The 26,289-nt window shown below is 40.6% G+C and overlaps 1 protein-coding gene across 1 annotated transcript in view; it reads right to left on the reverse strand.

Annotated features, from left to right (window-relative positions):
- Window positions 1-5,002: 5,002 nt before the first annotated feature.
- The window catches only part of ankrd52a (ankyrin repeat domain 52a), a 30,069-nt gene continuing 8,782 nt past the window's right edge, over window positions 5,003-26,289 (reverse strand). The window contains exons 15-28 of the mRNA XM_047346740.1: window positions 25,065-25,127; window positions 24,848-24,959; window positions 24,560-24,631; window positions 24,272-24,473; window positions 24,099-24,186; window positions 23,001-23,118; window positions 21,759-21,978; window positions 21,588-21,675; window positions 21,417-21,500; window positions 19,302-19,447; window positions 18,678-18,760; window positions 18,426-18,508; window positions 18,075-18,166; window positions 5,003-17,052 (exon numbers count right to left, since the gene is read on the reverse strand). Of these exons, the coding sequence (XP_047202696.1) occupies window positions 16,781-17,052; window positions 18,075-18,166; window positions 18,426-18,508; window positions 18,678-18,760; window positions 19,302-19,447; window positions 21,417-21,500; window positions 21,588-21,675; window positions 21,759-21,978; window positions 23,001-23,118; window positions 24,099-24,186; window positions 24,272-24,473; window positions 24,560-24,631; window positions 24,848-24,959; window positions 25,065-25,127 (1,723 nt within the window). The 3' untranslated portion in view covers window positions 5,003-16,780. The remainder of the gene's footprint in view (window positions 17,053-18,074; window positions 18,167-18,425; window positions 18,509-18,677; window positions 18,761-19,301; window positions 19,448-21,416; window positions 21,501-21,587; window positions 21,676-21,758; window positions 21,979-23,000; window positions 23,119-24,098; window positions 24,187-24,271; window positions 24,474-24,559; window positions 24,632-24,847; window positions 24,960-25,064; window positions 25,128-26,289) is intronic.

Here is a 26,289-nt window from a genome sequence, read left to right on the forward strand (position 1 = left end):
TTTATTAAATGTCCAACCAGAGAGGACAACATTCTGGATCACTGTTACACCACCATCAGAGACGCTTATCACGCCGTCCCACGTGCTGCACTGGGCCAATCCGACCACATCATGGTCCACCTGATTCCTGCATACAGGCAGAAACTAAAGCTCTGCAAACCTGTTGTGAGGACGACAAGGAAGTGGAGCAGTGAGGCTGTGGAGAATCTCCAGGCGTGTTTAGGCTGTACAGACTGGGATGTGTTCAGGACTACTACCAACAGTCTGGACGAGTACACAGAGGCTGTGACTTCCTACATCAGCTTCTGTGAGGACAGCTGTGTACCATCATGCACCAGGGTGAGTTACAACAACGACAAACCCTGGTTCACAGCTAAACTCAGAAGGTTAAGACTGGATAAGGAAGAGGCCTTCAGGAGTGGGGACAAAGACATATACAGAGAGGCAAAGTACAAGTTTGACAAGGCAGTGAAAGAGGCCAAACGACTGTACTCTGAGAAGCTCCAAAACCAGTTCTCAGCCAACGACTCTGCGTCTGTCTGGAAAGGGCTCAAGCAAATCACCAACTACAAGCCAAAAGCCCCCCACTCCATCAACGACCGACGCCTCGCCAACGACCTGAACGAGTTCTACTGCCGCTTTGAAAGACAAAGGGACAGTCCTGCAACCATCTCCCACGACGCCCCCCAACAGCTGCAGCCACAATCCACCACCCCCACCTCCCCAACCTCAAGAGGGGCCTTGGCACCTCCAACCCCCACCCTGAAGTTCCCCCCCACCGGCCCCCTACCCACGCCGAGGACGACTCTTTCCATCCAGGAGAGGGACGTAAACAAACTCTTCAGGAGACAGAACCCCCGGAAAGCTGCTGGTCCGGATTCTGTCTCACCAGCCAGCCTGAAGCACTGTGCTGATCAGCTGTCTCCAGTCTTCACAGATATTTTTAACACCTCACTGGAGACATGTCATGTGCCAGCCTGCTTCGAGTCCTCCACCATCGTCCCTGTCCCCAAGAAGCCAAGGACCACAGGGCTTAATGACTTCAGACCCGTCGCCCTGACCTCTGTAGTGATGAAGTCCTTTGAGCGCCTTGTGCTCTCACACCTAAAAGACATCACCAACCCCCTCCTGGACCCCCTGCAGTTTGCCTACAGAGCCAACAGGTCTGTAGATGATGCAGTCAACCTAGCCCTTCACTTCATCCTCCGGCACCTGGAGTCCACAGGAACCTATGCCAGGATCCTGTTTGTGGATTTCAGCTCTGCCTTCAACACCATCGTCCCAGTTCTGCTACAGGAGAAGCTCTCCCAGCTGAGTGTGCCCGACTCCACCTGCAGGGGATCACTGACTTCCTGTCTGACAGGAAGCAGCGCATGAGGCTGGGGAAGCACGTCTCTGACTCCCTGACCATCAGCACCGGTTCCCCCCAAGGCTGTGTTCTCTCTCTGCTCTTCTCCCTGTACACCAACAGCTGCACCTCCAGTCACCAGTCTGTCAAGCTTCTGAAGTTTGCGGACGACACCACCCTGATCGGACTCATCTCTGATGGTGACGAGTCCGCGTACAGATGGGAGGTGGACCATCTGTTGGACTGGTGCAGCCAGAACAACCTTGAGCTCAACGCTCTAAAGACAGTGGAGATGGTTGTGGACTTCAGGCAGAACCCAGCCCCACCTGCCCCCATCACCCTCTGTGACTCCACAATTGACAGTGTGGAATATTTCCGCTTCTTGGGAACCATCATCTCCCAGGATCTCAAGTGGGAGCCAAACGTCAGCTCCCTCATCAAGAAAGCCCAGCAGAGGATGTTCTTCCTGCGGCAGCTGAAGAAATTAAACCTGCCAAAGACTATGATGGTGCACTTCTACACAGCCATCATTGAGTCCATCCTCACCTCCTCCATCACCATCTGGTACGCCGCTGCTACAGCCAAGGATAAGGGCAGGCTGCAGCGTGTCATTCGGTCTGCTGAGAAGGTGATTGGCTGCAGTCTACTGTCGCTCCAGGAACTGTACACCTCCAGGACCCTGAAGCGGGCAGGGAAGATTCTGGCTGATCCCTCCCACCCCGGTCACAGACTCTTTGAGACTCTCCCCTCTGGCAGGAGGCTGCGGTCCATCCGGACCAAAACCTCACGCCACAAGAACAGTTTTTTCCCATCTGCCACCAGCCTGGTTAACAAAGCCCGGAAACCACCCTGACATTCTCCCCCCCCTCCCTTTTTTTTTGCTGACAGGACACCTGTAACCTGTAACTCTATGCGTTACATTAACGCTCAGCTTGGACTCCTGCTTTACTTGCACACTGATAATCTGCACTGTTGTATTGCTCTTGCATCTTATACTGCTCTATACTTACTCTCACTCACTTAAAACTGTGCACATATATTTATATTATATTGTAGATATGTTTATACTGTTTAATTTGTATTGTATTGCACTGACTACGCCAAAACAAATTCCTTGTATGTCCAAAAACGTACTTGGCAATAAAGCTTTTCTGATTCTGATTAAGCACCTTTTGCTATCAGATTATTCATCGATTAATTGCAAAAATAGTCAGCCGATTAATCGATTAGCAAAACAATCATTAGTTGCAACTCTTAATTAGGTTACAGTTGCAGGTCAAAAGCACTTTTGGGATTTCCCAACAGAGTTCTTGGCCATAAAGAACACAAAGACTCGCCCCACGTTTGCCACAAAAAACATCTTGATTTCAAAGACCTTTGAGAAAATATTGTGCAAACTGATGAGACTAAAGAACTTTAGGAACATGTGCGTCCCGTAACATTTGGCGTTGAACTAACAAAGTGTTCAAAAAAGAACATCTGAGCTCTAGTAAAACATGGTGGCAGAAGTGTGATGGCCCGTGATCGTTTTGTTGTTTCCGGACCTACAGGTCCTTCTCAAAATATTAGCATATTGTGATAAAGTTAATTATTTTCCATAATGTCATGATGAAAATTTAACATTCATATATTTTAGATTCATTGCACACTAACTGAAATATTTCAGGTCTTTTATTGTCTTAATACGGATGATATTGGCATACAGCTCATGAAAACCCCAAATTTCTATCTCACAAAATTAGCATATTTCATCCGACCAATAAAAGAAAAGTGTTTTTAATACAAAAAACGTCAACCTTCAAATAATCATGTACAGTTATGCACTCAATACTTGATCGGGAATCCTTTGGCAGAAATGACTGCTTCAATGCGGCGTGGCATGGAGGCAATCAGCCTGTGGCACTGCTGAGGTCTTATGGAGGCCCAGGATGCTTCGATAGCGGCCTTTAGCTCATCCAGAGTGTTGGGTCTTGAGTCTCTCAACGTTCTCTTCACAATATCCCACAGATTCTCTATGGGGTTCAGGTCAGGAGAGTTGGCAGGCCAATTGAGCACAGTGATACCATGGTCAGTAAACCATTTACCAGTGGTTTTGGCACTGTGAGCAGGTGCCAGGTCGTGCTGAAAAATGAAATCTTCATTTCCATAAAGCTTTTCAGCAGATGGAAGCATGAAGTGCTCCAAAATCTCCTGATAGCTAGCTGCATTGACCCTGCCCTTGATAAAACACAGTGGACCAACACCAGCAGCTGACACGGCACCTCAGGACCATCACTGACTGTGGGTACTTGACACTGGACTTCTGGCATTTTGGCATTTCCTTCTCACCAGTCTTCCTCCAGACTCTGGCACCTTGATTTCCGAATGACATGCAGAATTTGCTTTCATCCGAAAAAAGTACTTTGGACCACTGAGCAACAGTCCAGTGCTGCTTCTCTGTAGCCCAGGTCAGGCGCTTCTGCCGCTGTTTTTGGTTCAAAAGTGGCTTGACCTGGGGAATGCGGCACCTGTAGCCCATTTCCTGCACACGCCTGTGCACGGTGGCTCTGGATGTTTCTACTCCAGACTCAGTCCACTGCTTCCGCAGGTCCCCCAAGGTCTGGAATCGGCCCTTCTCCACAATCTTCCTCAGGGTCCGGTCACCTCTTCTCATTGTGCAGCGTTTTCTGCCACACTTTTTCCTTCCCACAGACTTCCCACTGAGGTGCCTTGATACAGCACTCTGGGAACAGCCTATTTGTTCAGAAATTTCCTTCTGTGTCTTACCCTCTTGCTTGAGGGTGTCAATAGTGGCCTTCTGGACAGCAGTCAGGTCGGCAGTCTTACCCATGATTGGGGTTTTGAGTGATGAACCAGGCTGGGAGTTTTAAAGGCCTCAGGAATCTTTTGCAGGTGTTTAGAGTTAACTTGTTGATTCAGATGATTAGGTTCATAGTTCGTTTAGAGACCCTTTTAATGATATGCTAATTTTGTGAGATAGGAATTTTGGGTTTTCATGAGCTGTATGCCAAAATCATCCGTATTAAGACAATAAAAGACCTGAAATATTTCAGTTAGTGTGCAAAGAATCTAAAATATATGAATGTTCAATTTTCATCATGACATTATGGAAAATAATGAACTTTATCACAATATGCTAATATTTTGAGAAGGACCTGTATTTGATGAAACCATAAATCCTGCTCTCTAGCTAAATAAATCAGGAAGGGGAATGTCTGACCCTAAACTCCAGCACACTTGGGTTATGCAGCAGGACAATGGCCCAAAGCAAACTAGCCCTGAATGGCTAAAGCAAAGGAAGGAGTTGTAGTGAAACTTTTGACCTAGTCAAAGCCCAACCAAAAGTCCTTGGTAGGGATGTAATGGACTTATTGCCAGTTATTGCAAACGCTTGATGGTAGTTGTTGCCACCATCCAGTCTTTATTTTTAAGGGGTAATTACTTTTTTAACCTTTTTTCCTTAACAAATTAAACCATTTAAAAACTGCATTTTATAATTACTCCCGTTATTTTCTAGTTTTGAATTTGTTTGATGATCTGAAACCTTTTACTTCAAAAAAGAAAAAAATCTAAAAGTGGGCAAATACCTTTTAACATCACTAAACATCAATATAAAAATAGTGAAATTCTCAAAATAAATAAAAAGCCAGGAAATATTTAGCAATAGCACTTTATTGAACACAAACAACCCTAAGCCACAATACTGAATGACAAGACCAATTGGCTGCAGCAAACATTTTATAAAATAGATTCAGGTTTAATGTCACTAAACTGTTTTTTTTTCTTTTAACGTCAGAAAGACAGATGCAGGTTTTTCCAAAACAGTGAATGATCTTTTACATATTTAACATTTCTGTAACAAATTATCATTCACATGTTCACACAAAGGAATAACAAGGCAAAGTGCTTTCAGGATTGCATTGTTGAAGAAACAAAACAGAAACATGAATGGCTTGAGGTTTTAGGTGAGACGGTGGGTCTGTGGGCGACAGGGAGTGGGGCTGGTCCTGTTCTTGTGTTGGCATGAGTAGGTGGAGGGAGTGGGGGGCGTATTTGGTGGGGAGGGCCCCGGTCAGAAAACCTCAAACCTTTCACCTTGTCCTGTACCCCTTGTAAGTCAAACCCGATGTAAAATGCGAGGGCAGTGTTGAGAAACAGACGCCTACGTAGCTAGAATTTGGTTGACAGATGGATTCAAAGGCAAACAGCTTGAGGGACACAGACTCACCCCCAAACAAAATCACAAATCCACCTACCCATCTTCACCGTGACAACCTGTGATATCAGTACAACTGCATGAGCCTAAATGAAGCTGTAAACGTTGAATTATTGTATACTATAGTGCTAGACAGAAAAGCACACACAGAAAAGGAAAACAAGGAAATAAACTTGAAAAAAAAAAAAGTAATTATTTACTTTATTAAAGATGGATCCTCTGACCATTCACCACTGAATGTTAAAGGGGAGAGACTATCATAATCTGCATCACAACATTTTGTCTGGCTTCACATTCCAGTGGTATTTTGTCGTATAAATGCTTCTCATAAATATTTTTATTTTATTTTAAACGTCAAGTAGACACATACAGCACATCCAAGCACACTTTATGTATAAGTATACAATTGCTCGTGATAAATCTGTATTCCCGTACTGTGAACTGGCCTATTAAAAGCCAGAACAGGTGGAGAGACGAACAATACTCAATGCTGCAAAACAAGGAGGTAGGAGTAATGCTACGAAGAAACAAAAACAAAATAGCAAGCAATGCTAAAACATTTATATATTTGTGATACACCAGGCTATTGAACCATGATGGCGCCAACAGCTGCCGTCCCAGTCAATTTTGCATGTTATATTTTCACCCCAATTATGTAAATTAAAGTTGTACATTAATCTGACTACACAGGTGCATCTCAGTAAATCATATTAAAATGTTAAATTCTTTAATATCTTAATATTTAATTATTAAAAATGTCAGTCAGTTATTTTTGATGTTGTCTTACAGCTAATGAAAACTCAGTTAATCAGGAAATAGCCATAAAAGGTCATTACTAAGGTGACTGTTCATGCTGTATACAAGCATATAATTGGAAAGTTTAGTGAAAGGAAAAAAAAAACAACAAAGTCTCAAAAGGACTGGGAAGCAAAGTTTATTTAAAAGTCTGGGGCAGATTTACAAGGCGTGGACTGCGGCTGGAATCAGATCTTCAAGGGCCATCCCACCCAGACAAATGCAGGACAGGCCACAACTAATGTTAATTCACTCCTGCGCTAAAGAAGACTTCAGAAGCATCTTCCCTGGGGCTAAGGAGAAAATGGACCCAGTGTATGGAGGACAGGTGAAGAGGCCTAGAATACAAGTTGAAGAGATCCCGTGTGCATTTTTGACAGCCAGTTAGGTAGCCATGTCATCTGCTGGTCTTGGCCCACTGTGTTTTTATAAAGTCAAAAGTGAGGCAAGTATTGAGAGCATATATTGTTTAGTGGAATTAGTAGGCCAAGAAATCTATGTGAATGATCTCTTTTCATTGGTCTTCTTCAATACGTCTGAAAAACAGAATTTGGGGTTTTCAGTAGCAGCAAGCCATAATTATCTTAACAGAAATAAAAGCTTAAAATATTTCACAGGAACCTGAATGGATTTATTGAAATAAATGAACTTCTTGTTGATTTTTTATTTATTTATGGAGATGCACCTGTAGAGCTTCATGTCTGCTGCTGATGTTGACTGGATTAGCAGCTGCAGCAATTTTAACTGAAGTAAATCTCAGAAGACCCTTAGGCCTGTTAAAAAAGATGTAATTCTGCTTGCAACCGTATGTTTCCAGACAGGTTGGTAGTCTAAAACTGACTAATGTGAGCAGAGTAAATTCATTGGTCCTGTTGTCATCACAGGTCTGGAAACCACGCTGCTGGTGATGGCATCAACTCCTTAACACAGTAGAATAGTATATTTGCAGACATGTAAATGAGGTAATCAGCGTTATGCTAACTAGGGAACCCTGTCGTTGACACATGTGCCCACTTCATCCACCAGCAAAGCAAAGCGAAAACAGAAAAGACAGGACCGTGGAAGAAAAACTAAATCAAATTTGGAATGTCAGGTGGACAAGCCAACTTTTTCCTCCTCCTATGCTTGTGAAGGTGCATCGTGGTAATAATTTGATTGTAATTCATCACATGCCCTGATTCAGAGTCCTTCCACGAATAAGGTCTCTTTTTATATTTCCCAGATAAGCCACTCACATTAAAGCAGGTGGCTTATTTATCAATTATTTTCAAAATCTGCAATAAATTAAGGCTGCCTATGCAGCAGATCAACACCTGCTTAAAGTCCAGTTGATAGAGTCTTGTTAAAAGCTCATGTGTTGCAATTAGGTGGTAAAATCTTCAGTGAAGCAGACTAAAAAAGAAAAAAAAAAAAAAAACATGAAAGGGACTACAAACACAACTAAAATATCACAAAACATGCAATTTACATCCTACAGCTAAAAGCACATTCATGGGAGCTCCTAATGGGCAAATTCTTTGATATATCTCTGCTTTAGAGTATTTAAGATCGGTGAAAGACGGCTTCTACAATGGACTCACAGAAGGTGAGCCCAATAAGGTGCTCCATCAGAAGATCGCTGTCTTATTTCACCTGCACAGAATACTTGGTTTCAATCATATCAACAGTAAACACTGCAAAGTGTTTCGAACATCGATTTCCTTCGTGTAAACGCATCCCCCTGCCCAGTAACACATCTTCTGCTGGTGAAAACAAACGGCACAGTCGAGGGGAATGTTTTTCTAAAACCACAATCACAGGACCTCCGAGTAACAAATTCTGAAAACACACAGGCCATCGAGCGGGGATAAATCTTGTGTGTTTAACTGTACAAGCTTTAGGCTGCACACTGAAAGGAGAGGAGCATGAAAAAAAAAACAAAAAACCTTTATGCTTAACATGGAAAACAATATAAGGCATTTTAGATTTCCTTTTTTCCCCTCATATCACAGACAGGGAGTCTAAATATTCTTAGAAAAACTACCAAAGGAAGAACAGAGGATGCATACAAACACACCTACACATGCAAAGGAACGTGTCTAATCCAAATTACAAAACCATCAAAGTCCCTCCACTAAAAGAAATTAGTCAAACTTTTTCAACTTGTGCACGGTCCAGCTTTAAAATTTTCATGATAATCACAGTTTTAAGAACGCAATCTCACTCTCAAATGACACCTCTCTGAATACAAACAAGAGGACCACTGAAATGCTTCATTTGCTACAGATCAGTGACTTTTGGTGCTTTCACAAAGAAAAGGAATCGCAGGTAACTATTTTTCTCTCAACCGAAGAAGCGATGAAAAACAAAAGGTTATTGCACTTATATCTATTTTAAAACGAAGTCAGCTTGACAGAAGATTTTCATGCCTTAATGTCATAGTAAGACAACAAATGTTACGTCACTTCTAGAATATGATCACACTGTTAACACTGCACACAGCTACAACTGCAATCCTACGTCTAGTTCAGTCTACCCTAAATAACACAATACTATTGCCACAATCAATTTGCAACAGTCACAACAAACAGTTCACCCTAAAGTTCGATGACAACTTGGTTCGCACTGTGAAGTTACTAATTATAGATGAATAACCCAGAAGGTTGAGAGGAATAATCCGAAGCAGCTCTGGAGTTTCAGACAGCGGTCTATCTACAGTTACTGTGTTTCTAATAATCAAGCCTCTGATTTCTGCATTTAACAAAGAAGTGTTTTTTTCCCCCCTCCCTTACATCTTGGCCTAAATTTGGTTTACTTTGCTTCTTATGGTTCGGAGAGCCCTCCAAGCTCCGAGGTGCCTTCTTTGGATTTGTGCTTTCAATTTACTGATCATTCGTTCAACGTTTGATGTGCCAAAGAAAACTGCATCAGCAACGGGCAATTTCTTCTGCAACCATAATGGTCACAGGAAATATGTGGAAAAATCCAAGCTAATTTAGAGGCCATCAGTAAGGTTTTTTAGTTTTAATTTGAATCATTATAAAATTTAAAGGGCAAATATCATGTGTTATAGCCATAAAACACAAATCCTTGAAATGTTGAATCCTAAATACATCATAATCCAAAATAAGTTACTTCAATTGGTTTTCAAAGTCATAAAAAACACTTTTGGCAACAAAAAAAAAAAAAAGCCTTTGCGGTGCTCCTTCTCGTTAAACCATGAGAATTAGCTTCAGCTATAACTTTTTTTCTCCTCCGTGTCTGAGCCAAATGACTAAGAAAGTGTGTGTATGCAGCTGACGCCTGACTGAATATCCATCCATCGTCTATACACACTTAACCTGGCAGGGTCGTGGCGTTCCGGTGCCTATCCCATTGAGTATCATCATTTTAAAATCCCTTCCATCCAACACGCAATTGATTTTTTGTGGTAACTTTTTAGGGCCGAACATTATATTGTGGGGAAAATGAATAAGGACAGTTTTTAGTTTTAGTGGCATGACAGATGGTGTCCTTGGAATAATGTTTTAACTGCAACATTACTGTGCACTTAAACCCACACAATAAAACAATAAACCGACCCATTATGTGTAAAATAAAAAGTGACTCATACAACCACATCTGCGTAAAAATGCTGGTCAGAAATTGCGTCTGAATGCTACATGAATTTGAGCGTTTCCGTTTATACTTTTTGTCACAAGTTGTCACAGACCATTGTGCTGAATTATAGGCAAACAAGACATGCTAACAAGCTGTTTTCAATCATTCCAGATGGTACTGGTTTTCTCAGGAAACATTTCTCCTGACTTCTTCACCCTGCTCACTGGATAATTCACCATATGAACTCAAATTATACCTGAAGCCTTTAGCATCCCTACTGTTGTCTTGGGTGGATCGTTGTGTCTCGTATCAATCCCAGAGCTCGTAGTTAAAGATGTAACGTCATAACTAGGCCGCCTTGTGCTTGTTATTCTTTCCTTTTTAAACATATATATCAAGTTCAGCTATGTAAAACAAAACATCGCGAGCTACAAGTCTGAACACCAATCAAAAAGAAAAAGTTGTAAAAATGATGATATATGCCCTTTAAATGCTAATGCTCAAAGGGAGTTCAGTTCTGCCGCCACGCATGTTCAGTGTTAGTTTTTTTTCCCATTGTAAGGCTTCTGGGAAATACAAATGGAAGACCGTACCTTTCGGTAGTAGCAAATAAAAGGCACCGTTCCACCTCTGTGCTTGGTATTACACAGGTCCTACTGGTGGGGTAGAGGGAATGAATAACCAGCTGATCAGGCTGGGAAGGTGGTCATACAGTGAAATTATATCTTTTTGACTCACAGAGGTAAAGTTTTATAGCTACCTTAATGTCCCAGCTGATATTAAACTGGACCTTTTTACTCTGACTTGCACTAAATAACAGACTCATTTGTTGATTGTAAGGACGGGAGATGTGTTGAAAGAGGTTAAATATGCGCTCCGATTATTAGTTAGAAAGAAAAAAAAAAAAGGGGCTTGTGCATGATTAGATACGACATACTAAGGTGATGTCAGAGACACACAAACTGTTATTACTTGTGAGTAATCTACATGACTGACTTCTGGGGAAAAGAAAAAACACCACACAATCGATGTCAGCATCATCGCACAAAGAATCACTGATGAGGTAAAACTGCAGGTCCAATAAAAAGTACAAGGTGCAGTTAGCTGCACTTTCGCAAGGTAGGAAACATGAGACATCTGCCGACGCTGATCAAACACTTCCGCGTAGATCTGGTTTAAGCAGAATTACACAACCCACAAGATGGATTCACAAGTTCTTTTTAACCCTTTGTTAGCATAGCTGTACAAGCATCCTTCTCGTCTGAATATTTGTTATTTTTTTTGAGGTACACAAAGTCAATTCCCAGTGTCACTTGGTTCTGGATAACAGAGAAGCCATAGTTTGATTGTGTTTACAAGTGAATTCTGAATTCATTCATTCACAGTGGAAAATATGGCAAAATCCCAACCTCTCCAAACAATCTTGGTACCATGGCAACCTGGAGCTATGTGCTACTTTAATTAATCTATGTGCTTCTTGACCCCTAGCCCCTCAGGGTGGGACATCTGCGGGACCTAAAAGTTGCCAATTTTTAAGCAATCAAAGCAAGTAGCATAACTCTACAGATGTAACGTCTCGGGTGCTGCCAGGTTTATTTTCTGTTATAGCTTTTAAGGCAAAAGGCTCAACAGTGGATCAGAGTTGAATTGAAATTTGCCATTTACTTCAAGTAAAAACCAAGACATCCATTGAGGCAAATCAATTCTATATTGTATATACCAAGCTTTTTTTTTTTTTTTTTGGACATCAAAAATGTTTTCTTTTCCTCTTTCTCTTCTTTGTAACACAATATAAACCACCTTGTTAAAACACACAAACAATGGATTGCTTTGTCAATACTAAAGGGACTACCTATATTCTTCAAAAAAATGTCCAATTATAAAATAGAAATATACCAACACCGGAATTGAACAGAATACTTGTATTTTAAGTAGTAATTTCTCATGCACATGTTTATATAGCTTTCTTTATAACTGGCTTAGAGACATGCAGCTCTGAAAAACACAAAACTGTAAGAATCCTGTCTACGTCTGAATATGTTACTGACCGGGTAAATATGATTCGTGTCTAAAGGCAAATCAAGGTTTCTATGGCACTAAATGGGTGTAGCTTAGGTGCATTTTGTCAAATATAGGCTATTTATGAGTATGTATCATCATCATGGTAGACCTTTTTTGTCCCTCTTGTTTTGCTGTATTGTAAGGCAATCTCAATGGAATGGATGACCGCTAATGTTAAATTCATCTACAATTGTATGCTTTATGTATTTAGGCTTCAATCTACACAACGGTATTATGCAACTATAAATGCCTAAAGGAGGGGTAGGGCGGGGGATTAAAACATATCCAGACCTTCAAAGCAGGAAGACTACTACACATACATTAGAATAAGTAGAGAGTTATATTTCTACATGCTACCTGTATATTCATATCTACGCAAGACAAATGAAAAGCAACAGTTTAAAGTCGGGAGAAAGCAAACTGTCGTGCTCTAAACTGACCCTACATTCATTTCAGTCAGTAAATTCATGGCTCAGATTTGATGGTCAGACTGTAAACTGCTTGAACATATGCATAAAATCCATTGCTGCTAACAGAGAGGCTTTCCTCTCCTCCTCTCTCTCTCTCTCTTTCTCTCCTTCTCAACACATTTTGGCAAACAGGCCTTATTTGTGATAAAATATGACATCTAACCCGCATTTGAATCTTCCATTGGCATTGATGCTATGATTTACTGAATTGGCCTAAAATGGATGGCAGTGCAATATTTGTGCTGCACACTGTTACACACACACGCTATTGCTACAATTGGACCTTTCATTGCTATCTGTCTCCGACTCCAAATATATTGTTTAATATTCTCCATTTGTTTATTAGCAGCTGCATCACAGCTGTGACCTAGCTCCATGCACAATCACTGGTATCACTGGTACACGAAAAGGAAAATAAAAATTAGAAAAAGCACGTATCAGAATACACAAAAACAAAAAAAAAGATTACATCAAGCGTCATTACACAGAGCAATGACCTCCATTAACTACACAGGTAAGGACATCACAATAAAAACTCATTAAAAAAAATCCCTGCCCAAAACCAGGCTGGCCTGACAGCACCTTCAGATGGCAGAGAGGATATGGAGAATATTTCATGAAGCCTGCTAAAGGTGCCACTTTAATCTCACAACTGACTTTACAGGACTTGGGCCAAAGTCTGCATTGTTAACAGTAGGCTGGTGATGGAAGAGATAACACAAGTCAGCGGACACTGTCCCCAAGTGCTTAAAAACAGCCTTTTATATATATATATATATATATATATATATATATATATATATATATAAAATTAAATTTTTTTAAATAATGCATTGTTGAGTACAATTTAGTTGCAGCTTTTGCTTTTTTTTCCTTCACCTTTCTCATCAACATTTCCTGTATTCAGCAGCAACACATGCATGTAAACATAAGTACATACATTACATCTGCTCTACTTTGCACACTTAGAACCTGAATGTACTAAAGTGCGTGCCTGACTGCGTAATTAAGTGCTGTAGGATTCCAGGTCTTAAAAAAAATTCATTTTGGAACATCCCATAAAAAAAAATTTAGACATAAGAGATCTGATTGAATTAAGAAACTCGACCTGCTGCTTTAGCAGGGATCCTGAGAACAGTAAAAGTATGTACCTACCCTCAGTACTAGTGGGGGCTTTCCACCAAAGTGTTTCCAGTGCTCAACCAGAGCTGGAGCTAGTTCTGAATGGGTTCTTTTAAAGAACCAGGTTGGTTTTGCCTGATCTTCTCTTATTTTTTCTTTCTCAGGACTATCTTGGTGTTCGGAGACAGTTTAACTACAGAAATTACATTATTTCTGTGTGTATTCCTCGGACAGAGGTCCGAAAATCACCTGCCTCATTTTTCAACTCTGATTCGTGTGATCTTTGACTAATGTGACCAGCAGCGCCGCAGTTAACAGTTAAACACAGAGATTAGAGCACTATCTGATGATAGCAAAGACTTCAAGAACCAAGCTGGGAACGGTTTGTTTTTGATAGAAAATATAAACTACAAGCGCAGCTCTACGCGGCAAATGGCCTGCCTAAACTCTGATATCAATATAAATGATGGACAGTTGAGAGACAGTAAGCAAATCATCTAATATTGAAGCACAGGGGTTTTTACCTCCACCTCCTGACTAAAGTGTTTCTTTCACCCCAGCTGGTGCTAAGAAAGAACTGGTACTGATGAAGCATCAGCACCAGTTTAGCTCTGAAACCGATTTTGTGGAAAAGCCCCAACTAATATCACTGCCTTTCAAATCAGAGAACAAAGGCTGGGATTCACAGATTCATTCTGTTTCAGTCAGTTATCGATGCCGAATGAAGGAGTAATCGACAACTCTAACTCATTGAAATTGCTGCACTGAAAAGAATATTTGTCAGTTTGAGAAACAAAAATCAAGTTTGATAAACAACGGTGAAAGCATTTTTCCTTTGTAAAGTGTATTCAACAACAAAGCCTAGTCTAGGTCCTCTTCTCTTATCCAGTCAAACTAACGTGTGCAATTGTGCCACTTCAATACCAGTGGATATGAAGCTATCACATCAAGGAGACCCATCTGACTCGGTGTAAGCTAACCACCGTCAGATGGTTTAACACAACTAAATAGCATAGATAAAACATCTAAGAGTCACCAACAGCTCTAGTGGTCTGATACAATCATCTTTAGTATGCTTAATACCAGAAAATGGGATGAGGAGGCAACAAAATTAACACAAATAAAAGCACATTTTTGGATTTCTGCTGTTCCTGAAATCTAAACAGGAATTGGCCTAAGCTAAGATCTTCTTCTCTTCTTAGCCCCGTTTGCTTCTTGTAAGGGATACAACCTCCCAGTTTAACCAACAATGCCAAAGCGTAAAGATAAGCCAAGCATTTCTTTGTTCATTTATTCATTTTAAACTCCCATGGTGTAAATGTAGTTAAATGCCGATGCTATCAAATGGGCGGCAACATAATCCGTCTCAGGGCTAGTCATGTTCTGCCACCAAGCAATCCAACTGAAATGAAGCGTTATAGAAGGCATGGGTCAAAAGGCATTTCTTGAGATGCCACAAAGGCAATCCAGTGCATTTAAGTTGACACTGACAGTAAAATGCCCAACACGCACAGAGCCATTCGTTTAGTCTTTAGGTAAAGTAACAGAAATGAAAACGAAAATAAACCAAAACACATTCTAGGGAAACAAAAGCCCTTGTGACAGTGATTGTCTATTTAATAACGCTCAACAAAAAAGCAAAAAGAAAATATTGCTTGGAAACTGCCCAATATATATTGAAAAAAAAAAAAAAAAAAGACAATATCGGTTTGAACGGATCTGTTAACCACTTAGAAGCTCTGATGGAGATTCTTAAGACAAATTCAAAAGCTCCAAGAAATACTCCGTTAGCGAGAGCTTAAACGTTAATGGCCAGTTTAAAATTTTAAAAGACACACGCATAAAAAACAAAAAACTCTAAATAATCAAAGAACAAAAGAAAATATTATTAGTGCCTAAAAACAAGACTGATTGCTCTCTTTCAGTAATCAGGCCATTCAAATTGTGAAATATTCGGTGGAAAAACACTGTTAAGGAGATGGGAAATAAATTGAAATGGCTTGTTCATTTATGTGCTCAGATATAAGATGCTTTGATGAGGTGTTGTTGGCAGATATTACTAGTAAAGCCTTCATCTAGAAATAAACAAGGCATCAGTCAGTCACTATCCTACAGCAGTTCTCCAAGTCCTACAAGAGAAATACAAAAAATAAAAGAGAACATTAGGCCTACGGACCCTGGGTGAAGATGAAGCAGCTGCTAAACGAGTTGACGAGGTATATCGAGATCTATTGTCTTTCTCTATACAGTACAGTTCATCTCAAATAAATAATTTATAGCCATAGTAGTGTTGATCAACTTTGGTCATAACTTATATGCTTAGAAACATTCTAGCTTAACAAACACTTATTTAGCATCTTAAAAACAAAGCAAACCCGGGTCAGCACTCAGAACGTAGAGATGTTGCCATGTTGACCTTAGAATGGCTCTCCTTTGGAAGGAGACATGCTAGTGAATTCAGCAACATTTACCAAATCATCTTAAAAAGCCAAACAATTCTAGGCCATATGTTTGGAGTAAGCTAAGGATTTAACAACTTTATGGCCCTTTCTTTTCTTCCAAATTTCAGATTGTACTGTAGTACAAAAAGCATTGCACTCTTAAACAAAAACTTTGACTTTCCCTTGTGTGGTTCCTTCATAAAAATCTAGGCTAATAGACCAAAAAAAAAAAGAAAAAGAAAAAGCTTAAAAAACAAAAACTCTTTGATCATTCTTTTGGGAAGGCTGCACGACCCTCTACAAGGTCACCTTACTGGTTAAACATGATACGACTTCTCTACTGAAGGATATGAGGAAAAGGACAGTTGATACAGATCATGCTCTGACAGTTAGTTATATAATGATGTCAGCTGGGCTTTAAAGGGCTAAATAATTTAGAGATGGCCAGATTGCTTGTGTTTATCTTGAATGCCTCATCTTAGTGACCTTGTAGAGTGATCTGCCTCTTTGCATTAAGCACTACCAGGAGATGGAGGAATGGGATCTAATTGCATAATAGGTTTGACTGCACCTCAAGAGAAGACCAAACGCTCACACACACACACAGACACACGAACACGTACATACAGAGAAAACAGACATGTGGGTGGGTGCTCTTCTGGTCCTCTTGACCATGTTTAAGGTAGTCGCCCCGTGGTGGTGATGATGTTGATAGCAGCTGACTGAGTTTGGAGAAGGTCACGTGACCTCACTCAGACAGACACCCGTCCAGGCCAACTGGTGCACCGTGGCGGTCTTTGACGTAGCCGTTGTGGAGACCATTGCTGGGCAGAGGGGAGCAGGCGGCGGTGATGCCGCAGTGCTTCAGCAAGTTGAGACCCGCGGAGGAGGAAATGGTGGGCGAGGAAGAGGAGCAGGAGGAGGGGTCCCGTTGAGGGAAAGGCTTCATGGTAGATAGGATCAGAGCCAGGCAGTCAGCCACATCCTTGTTGGGCGCACAGGCTAGAGCTGGGGTGTGGCCTGATCAACAGAAAACAATCAGAATGAGTACATCACAATCAAATCCATTTTGGGGTGCTCTAATAAACACGATAACATACAGGGCTAAACCCAGGTTGGTGCAACTGCTGGTTCTTCACTGGTTCTATTTAAAGAACGTACTGGGTTTCGAACAGCTAGAGAACCAGCAAAGTGCCACGTCATTACGTCATTGTAACTCTCACTGCTCGATACTCTGACCCACCGGTCTGCACCTCCAGTCCCACTGTCCTGCAAATTCTTGATGCTTCCCTGCTCCAACACACCTGAATCAAAAGGCTGAACTCCCTCCTTGGCATGGCAGCTAGTTGTGCAAAGGTCGGTTCATTAACCATTAATTAAACACAATCTGTCAGGTTGTTAATGTATCACAACTTACAGTAACAATAGCCACAAAAACAAATACTGCACTAAAAATAGAACCTACCCATTACCAAATAGGCCACTTTACTACACCAATGACATCCAGAAATTCAACCGTGCTGCTAAACATTAAACAGTAATGGCATTAAATCCAATTTTAAACAAATTCAGCATTTATTGGGACACTCCTGTGACCAAGAGTGGAAAATTTGTTCAAATGTACCTACAACATTAGGGGTTTTATTTTCGTAGGATGACTAATTTTTATACCCATTTGTTTAGCAGCTATAAACCGTATAATCAACTATCCTTTGTTTTTACAGTATTTTGGTCTTAAGTTATATGGATCAAAAGCAAAACAAGTTTAGGAGTTTTAAACATGGTGCTCAAAAGGTTTTGATTGGCCTCCAGCTACTCACAAAAGTGGTTCTCTCCAAAGCCCAGCAGTCACTGAGTGACTGCAGCATCAGGGTTTCCTTCAATGTTTTGGAACACATCAGGTTAACGCCAATATTTGAGACGCTACTGATAAATTCCCTGTTTACAGAAAATGTACTTGCATAAGAATGTTGATGTACTGTATAAAAAACAGGGAATAAGAAAGAATAAACAAGTACAGTAGGACCTATAACGTTTCTCACCTTCCTCATCCACAGCCAGCACCGTGGCTCCTCTACTCAGCAGTGCCTGCACCACCGTAGCCAGGCCATTACGAGCTGCAAGATGGAGGGGCCTGCAAAAGGAAAGAAAATGACAGATAAGACATTCACTAGCCTGCAAAATTCACATAACAGGTCCTTTTAATAAAACATGAGTCTAGAAAGCAGAGAATGTTTCTACAAATATTCCAACAGAGCATTGCTTTTCATAGAAACCAGAGGGAAGCCAGAACTACTAAAGGTGTTCATAACAGGAAAACTAGTTACAACATAAGGTCTCTGTTGAAGGATGTTTCTGATGATACTTTAAATATAAAGTTTGCAAGTTCTTACATTTGCAGAGCACTGTTGGTGGCATTTATGAGAGTGGGATTGTGGATCTCTCCCAGAATCAGCAGAGCGCACATCTCATGGGCCTGAAGAGAAATAACAAATAAAATCAATCACTGAAAATCTATCATCACTTATCTATTGACAGAAAAATGTACCTTAAAGCATGCTTGACTTGTTTCATTATTAGAAGCATGCTAATAATGCAAATAAGAAGTTTTAGCTGCAGGATTATGTTGCTTCGACTATGTGTACCTTGCTGCAGGCCAGGTGCAGGGCAGTGTTCCTGTTTTCATCCAGCAGTGTCAAATCAGCCTTGGCTCGGTGAAGGAGGATGGCTGAGGAGCAACCACAACACACATATTTATATCAATAACCACATTAAGACAGGAAACAGCAGGTATACAACTGGGTTGAAATATAAGGGATTTTTACACTGACATCATTTTTCTTTAAGCTGTTGAATGCATTATCAGCTTGGACAACTTGTCTATGTTCTTCCTGTCTTTCACGGATTACCTGCCTCCTGCATGTGCATGTTATTGAGCAGAATCTGTGCAGAAGCCTAAATGAATTTGATTTCATTTGGTTTTAATCACAATTAATTGTGTAGATAATGTAAAAAATAATCTAAAAAAACCACACAAACTCTTAAATGATTCATACAGTTAATAAATACAAGTCACATAAAAGTAAGTCTATATTTGCATTTTAACTAAAAAGGTAACAGAAACAGATTTGACCTATTCTGCCGTAGGTGGCACTGTTTTCTATTCATTTTGTAAAAATAAATAATAATAAAAAGCTCTTTTTTGAAGGGAAATAACAGAAGAATCTTGAAGAATCCACAGCCAACAGTAACCAGGATTACCCACTTACCCACAGTGCCACTGAGTCCCCTGTCAGCAGCTACCATCAGAGCAGAGCGTCCACTTGTATCTACAGCATTGATCTCTGCCCCGTGGCGAATCACCAGCTGAAGTCCAGCAACATCCTCAGCAAATGCAGCTGCATGCAGGGGGGTCCTACAGGAACAGGCAGAAGCAACACAACCAATTATTAAGATTAGGAGTAAAGTAATAAGGAGCATTTCAGGTTTGTCTAGAATCAGGATCAAACATGCATATTTTCTGTGGCAATGCTATGTTTAGCCATTTTCATGTGTTCCAGAGCCAACCTGGTGGAAATCTTTCCAAATCAGGAACTCTAAATCATTTCCCTGCAATATTCTACGTGTAATTAGAGCAGGCAATTGCAAGGACAACTCACAGTTAGGAAGCACGGCCTCAGCTGAGCTTTACCATTTCTGCTTACCTGCCTACTGCCTTTAATTTTCCTCACATTATAGCAGATATGTCAATAAGGATAACATACAAACAGAAATTCTGCCACGATATGCAGAAACATTATCAGCAGCAAGAGACAATTTGCAGTGAACCTGATATTTTTGATAAAGACAAAGAATATAGATGCTATTTTTAACCCCCTGCTATATTTCCATGGCATTATGTATGCAGGGTTAGATAATACGGACCCAACACATACTCTCTGAACAAACCTGCACCTCACCAATATACCTGAATCCGTGGAAGCCAGTGATTAGTTTCCCTGTTCCATCTGATGGATAGTAGGATGTAGTGCATAAAATGGAATCTGTGAAAAACATCCAGACACGACTCTGGGTGGTATGGATATTTTTGTCAGTAATAGTCAAAGGAGATTGAATATAAAGGAAGAATAGTGATGGATTAATGAAGGGAGGAACATTTCTTTTAAACAGCCCAGACCCATCTTACACTTTAAAAATCACCTGCCCAACGTTAGGTTAAGAGACCTTTTTTTATATATACACAACTTATTTAAAAGCAAAAGGAAAAGCTAAATTATACAAAGAAACATCCTCCCCGATGTGTGAATAAATGATTTTTTCCTAAAGATGCAAAAATCTGAATTTTGAGGCCAATTGGTCATATCCAGTGTACCTATGGATACCAATTTACCTGTAACACGGATTCATCCAATCGCCGTTTAACAACTTTATGATTAATGGTGTTCAGATATTTTTCCCAAGCTGTCTTGCTGTGAGCCGTCAGTTAATTCTATTATAACAGAGGCGAGTGTGTTTATGTGAGAGACAATTCATAGTAACAAAGGGTTTTATTATTTTAACATGAAGGAAAACTGATTAGATTTGACATTCGCTGATTCCGAACTAACCATCAGCTCCAAAGCTCCATCACTTGGGTCCTTGCTAAATCCTTAGCGGTGTGTGGTTTCCTATTCAATGCTCTCGTTTAAAGCACACAACACGCTAACCGCCACCCATCAGAAAATTTGCAGTTACCATTACATAAGATGTAGCAGAAACAGCTCTTCATGCATCACATGTTAGAGAAACCTTACCTGCTTGTGACACCGTCACCGTGTGTTAATACTGTTTTAGTGTGAGGGGATCGGCGTTTTAGTAAAATATCTTTGAGACGGGATACTATATCAAAAGATGGAGCAAAAACCCTGGTTCTAAACGTCTCTCGATGGTTGCAGATCCTTTGCGGTAAACTTAACGAGATTTGTAACAGGCTTAGCCTTCTCTGAGTTATGGGTAAGCTTTGACATCCCTAGCTCGATGGCCAGCCGGTAAGTTCAGCTGTTTTACTTCCACCTCCGGGTGGAACCATGTGACATGGTTCCTCGTATTTTACAACATTTTAATCCAGTTTTACCCACCTGCATAAGGTTGGCCTATTGTCCATGTCATTTTCCCACTGCTGCAAAGGGTGGTAGGTGACCTTTTGTATTCACCATACTGTCCTTAAAATATTAACAATAAAATAGGCAATTTTTTTTTATTTTACATTTTATTGCCAGGCTGATATTGTGGTCAATCTCTAAATCTGGTCAATAACTCCGACATTTTATAATGGTATTTATATGCCATCTTTCCTACTAAATCAAAGTTTTACACCAATAATCCTGAGCTGAATATACACCTACCTTCCTTTGGCGTCTCTGGTGTTAATCATGTGGACCCCGGCAGATTCCAGCAGCCTCTCTGCAGCGCCGCTGTGGCCGTTCATCCTACAAGCAAATAAGAGCTTCTTTTTAATGCAAGTTATTAACTTTGACACCCATGGACACATCAGTATACGCAACATTAATACTTACAGAGCACAGTGCAGGGGAGTGAAAGGGTTTCCCTCTTCATGAATAACATTTTTTAATTCAAGTAAAACCTCCAAACAGTCTTCATGCCCTAAAAACAGACAACATATCCACACTAAATATTAATGCTGAGTTATTAAATCAGAGATTCACCACTGATCAAACTGAGCAAACCTTTGAAAGCAGCCCAGTGTATTGGGGTGTATTGTTTGTTGTCCAGCAGTTTATCCTGTGGGTCAGTTGCCATGGCGGCCTGCACCAGACTGGCCAGTATATCAGTGTGGCCTCTGGAGGCAGCATAGTGCAGAGGTGTCCTACCCTGGGCGTCCCGACATAACGGAGAAGCTTTGTGCTCCAGCAGAGCTGCTACACAGTCATCATGTCCCAACACTGCCTATATAAAGATAACAAATAACAATGATATGAAGTATAAAAATGCCACACCTTTTTTCCATCTTTCATTTCAAGATCTCAAAATTCGCAAAGCTTTACCAGGGAATAAATTATACCTCAAGTTAGCTTCACTTGACCATATTCTACTAACTAAAACATTGGCTTCGCTAACACTAAACAGATAAAAAAACATTTGCGGACGCTAACTGCTAAGACTAGTCTCACTCACTGTCCATAACGTGAGGAATAACTGAACACTTTGTAACTAAAATCGTAAACTGCCTTCAGCTAGCTGCTGTGTCACACCATGGCATCACATAGTTAGCGAACAGCATGACAAAGTGATCTGTAACGGGGGTTTACATGGTTGCGTGTTCATAGCGGAAACATGAAGTGTAAGTTGACTTATGTCAGCCACACTCCAATGAGTCAAGCTTTATGCAACCAATTAAACAAACAAAAAACCAAATCATGTTCTATTATTCGGTGCTCGACTTTAAAACTGCATTATATTATGTGTTTTTCATCGTGAACAATTATGTTGAATGAAAGAAAGACCGTATTGGCTGCTGCAACTATCTGTGTCATGTGACCTGCTATGCAGTGGGTTTTAAACCATGAATCAGACTTTTTGTCCAGGACATCCCATATGTAGAGATCTGGGGGATTGGCCCAGTCAACACCTCAAACTACATGTTGAGCTTCTCAAACCATCCCATCTGTTTCTGTAAAGTATCCAAACACATATCAAAAAAAGCTAAAAATATTTGTGAGGGTAGGAGGACAGATCTTGTAAATTTGATCCCCTCCTATCGACATTCATTTAAAATCATCTCAATATAGGCCTGTCAATCTTTTAGAATAAGGTTTTACCCTTTCTTTCCCCTTCAAACGCTAGAATGTTACATTTAGAAATTATCCAGTTACAAAATTAACCTTTACTGTACAACCAACCTTTGTTGTCCCTATCAAATTGCTATTTTCTTGACGATGCGGTTTAGGAAAGCGGTATTTTAAATTTACCCCTCTGTGCAAAGCCGTGTGTCCTCTCTTGTCCTTAGCGTCTGGTAGAGCACCTTTCTCCAGCAGGAAGGGGACACAATCATTATGACCTCCCAGAATAGAAAGCATTAAAGGGGTTCTGTTTGGGGACAAAAGCAACAATAAAGGCATGTTCAATGAATTGTTTTCATTAAGTTAACTAGCTTAAGGAATTAAAAGGTTTTTATTTAGGGTTACGGTCATATGAAAACATTAGGACGTCTTGTGAAAGCTTGTGTTTTCTGACGCATTGGTTTCAACAGAATGCAATTTGTTTGGTGAGCTTCTAACTGTTAGAGTCAGAGTAGCCATGTTGAGATGGAAAGAGCTGTCTGAGGCCTTTAGAAAGAAACACTGTAGCAGCTTATAAGTCTGTTACAGGGGTTTAAAGAAGTCGCAAAAATATGAAAACTTGAAAAGCATGTTTGGCAGAGAATATATACACAAAAGCCAGGACTTCTGGAACAATGTTCTTTGGACAGATGAGTCTAATACAGAATTATTTGGACACCAGAACAGATGACTTGTTTGGTGTAAACCACGTGCAGGATGCCAGGAAAAGAACCGCATATGAAGTGTGAAGCACAGAGGTAAAAGTGTAAAAATGATTTGGGAATCCTTTGCAGCAGCAGGACCTGACCAGCTCACCATCATAAAACCCACTATGACTATTACCATAAAGGTGTTTGAGGAAATTGCGAGATTATTGGTAAAAGAATAAAATAAAGCTGAGGCAGAACTGGATCCTGCAACGTAGCAGTAAATCCAGCAGGATCTGGCTGAAAACCAAGAAATCGACAGTCCAGTAACAGCCCAGTCAAAGCCTAGATATTTCAACCACACACACACATTAGCTATTAGAGGGTGGGGTGTCCAAACTTTCTCTCTCTCAACTAAAAAAAAACTAATGTTTGTTAATGTTTTGTTTTATGAGTAAAACGGTACATTCTTCTTTTAATTCTTTGCTTAGAACTAAATTTAAACAAGATTAGACATTGATACGCGATGTGTCTTGATAAAGGCGTTCACATGAGTGCACTACATTAATTTAGATACTTTATTTAAAAGAAAACAACTCACTGGCCGAATTTGTCCGTGACATTGATGAGATCCCCCTCCTCCCCGTATTCAATCATCATGCGCAGGCAGTCCGAGTGACCATTGGCCGCTGGTTGACCAAAAACAAAACGGGCACATTAAAAAACAAACGATCAAACACAGCTCAAGAAAGCTGTCAGTTCTGGGTATAGTACCTGCAACATGAATTGGAGTCCACATGAGATGGTTGTCGTTGAGCAAACAGGAGGCCCCCTGAGCTAAAAGCACCTCCACACAGCGTGCATAGCCTTTCTGCGCAGCCAGGTAGAGCACAGAGCGGCCAGCAGCATCCTGCATATCCACGTAGGCTGCTGTCTCTGTCAGCACATGCAGGGCTTGCCAGTGGCCCCTATCAGCCTGCGGGAGGAGGTGAATTAGCCTGTTAATCTAAACTAAATGCAAAGCTGGGACCAACTACAACTGGATGTTTGTGTAATTCTTACAGCGAGATGGAGAGGACTGACTGGAATGCTGCTCTCTATGTCTCCAAGTGCATTAAAGGACATCTCCAAGAGCTATAAACATAAGAAGAAGCAGTCGAAGTAAAGTACATAACTTTACACCAGAAAAAAGCAGATACAAATAGACTCCATTTAAAGTAACACCTAACAGCTCAGTGTGAGCTAAAAGGCAAACAAGAATTTAGAGATCCGATGCAGTTATGCGGAGAAGCTATCTGGGTGAGAAGGCTAGCGGTAAGCATGATTAATTTGGCTCAACAGAAAACTCACCAGCTCCAGGTTCTGCTTGTTGCCATGGTAAGCTGCATAGTGGACAGCACTATAACCTTTTGAGTTGACCATAGATGGATCAGCACCATTGTCCAAAAGATGCTCCAAGCAACTGTTGCAAAAAGCAGCATAGAACAATACTCAACGAGTGGCTGTTTATAATCCTAGCAACTTAATTTGAAAATATGGTTTTTGCCCGAGAAAAAGAAAAACTCACAAGTATGACTCTTTCGTCTCATCTTCAGTATTTTGGTGGTTCCCAGAAAAATGACGATCAGTTCTGAAAAGCAAAAATAAAATAGCTCTGCAAACATTTGCTAAACATTGCTTGGCCTTGAGAAGTCAACTGGTCAAGTGAACGAATGCAAAACAATAAAAACTGAGGCACTTCATTTTCTTCAGGCCTAGAAAATTGTGTCATTCGCTTTATTTTAACCCCTCCAATTTCCACTCCCACACAGCACAAGTTCATCTTGTTAAAAGGTATCATTAGGCATTTTAACCAAAGGAGAAAACACTTCACGCAAAGATACTCACATTTATAAACAGCAATCTGACTTCACAATGCTTTTGAGTCCAATTTGTGAATTGCAGCTCTTATCGCAGTAAATGTGTGACCACTGCTGTTACCGTTTTATTTTAGCTTTAGGATATTTACAAACACATACAGCTTCAAAAAGTAGGACATAACTGTTGTGGAGAGAAATGGAAACCTGATATTCAGCTTCGTTTTTCTGTCAAAGACAAAAAAGGTGCGATGTGCATTTGTAATTAGCTCCCACTAAATGAGTACATTGTATAACCATCTTTCATTGAAATCATAGCAGCAATTTTTATAGGGTACGACTCTACTAGCTTGGCAAAATGTTTAGTCTCTCTTGTTCTGCAAAGTTCTCTTTAGAAGATGACCCAAGCTCAGTCAGATTGGAGAGTGTTTCTTGCCAGATTCTCACCTTGACTGGACCATTCTATCGTATGAACATGCTTTGACCCGAACCATTTCAATGCACGTCCGGCTATAGGTTTAGGGTTGTTGTCCTGCTGGACGTCCAACCTCCGACCTCAGTCTCAAGTCTTTTTCAGACTCCAACAAGTTTTCCTGTTTGTGGACTGTCCTGTATTTAGGTCCATCCATCTACTCATCAACTCTGAGCAGCTTCCCTGTCTCTGCTGAAGAGAAGGATCCACATAACATGATGTTGGCTAGAGTTGGCCATCGAGTCTCGAGAACTGATTGGAACCAAGGCTAACATTACGATTCTCCCGGAATCCTTTAATTTTTTAAATTTTGATTCCTATTTTCGATACCTAGTCCGCATACCAGAATAAGAAGCGACTGAGCAAATGACAAGTTGGCTCAGTGCAACACTTGCAATTAGATTATATCACGCAAAGAAGGGTGCATGACCAAGATAACTACACACATCCAGATTCATAGTGCA

The sequence above is a fragment of the Girardinichthys multiradiatus genome, chromosome 1 (genome assembly GCF_021462225.1).
Source record: "Girardinichthys multiradiatus isolate DD_20200921_A chromosome 1, DD_fGirMul_XY1, whole genome shotgun sequence".
NCBI classification, from domain to species: Eukaryota; Metazoa; Chordata; class Actinopteri; order Cyprinodontiformes; family Goodeidae; genus Girardinichthys; species Girardinichthys multiradiatus.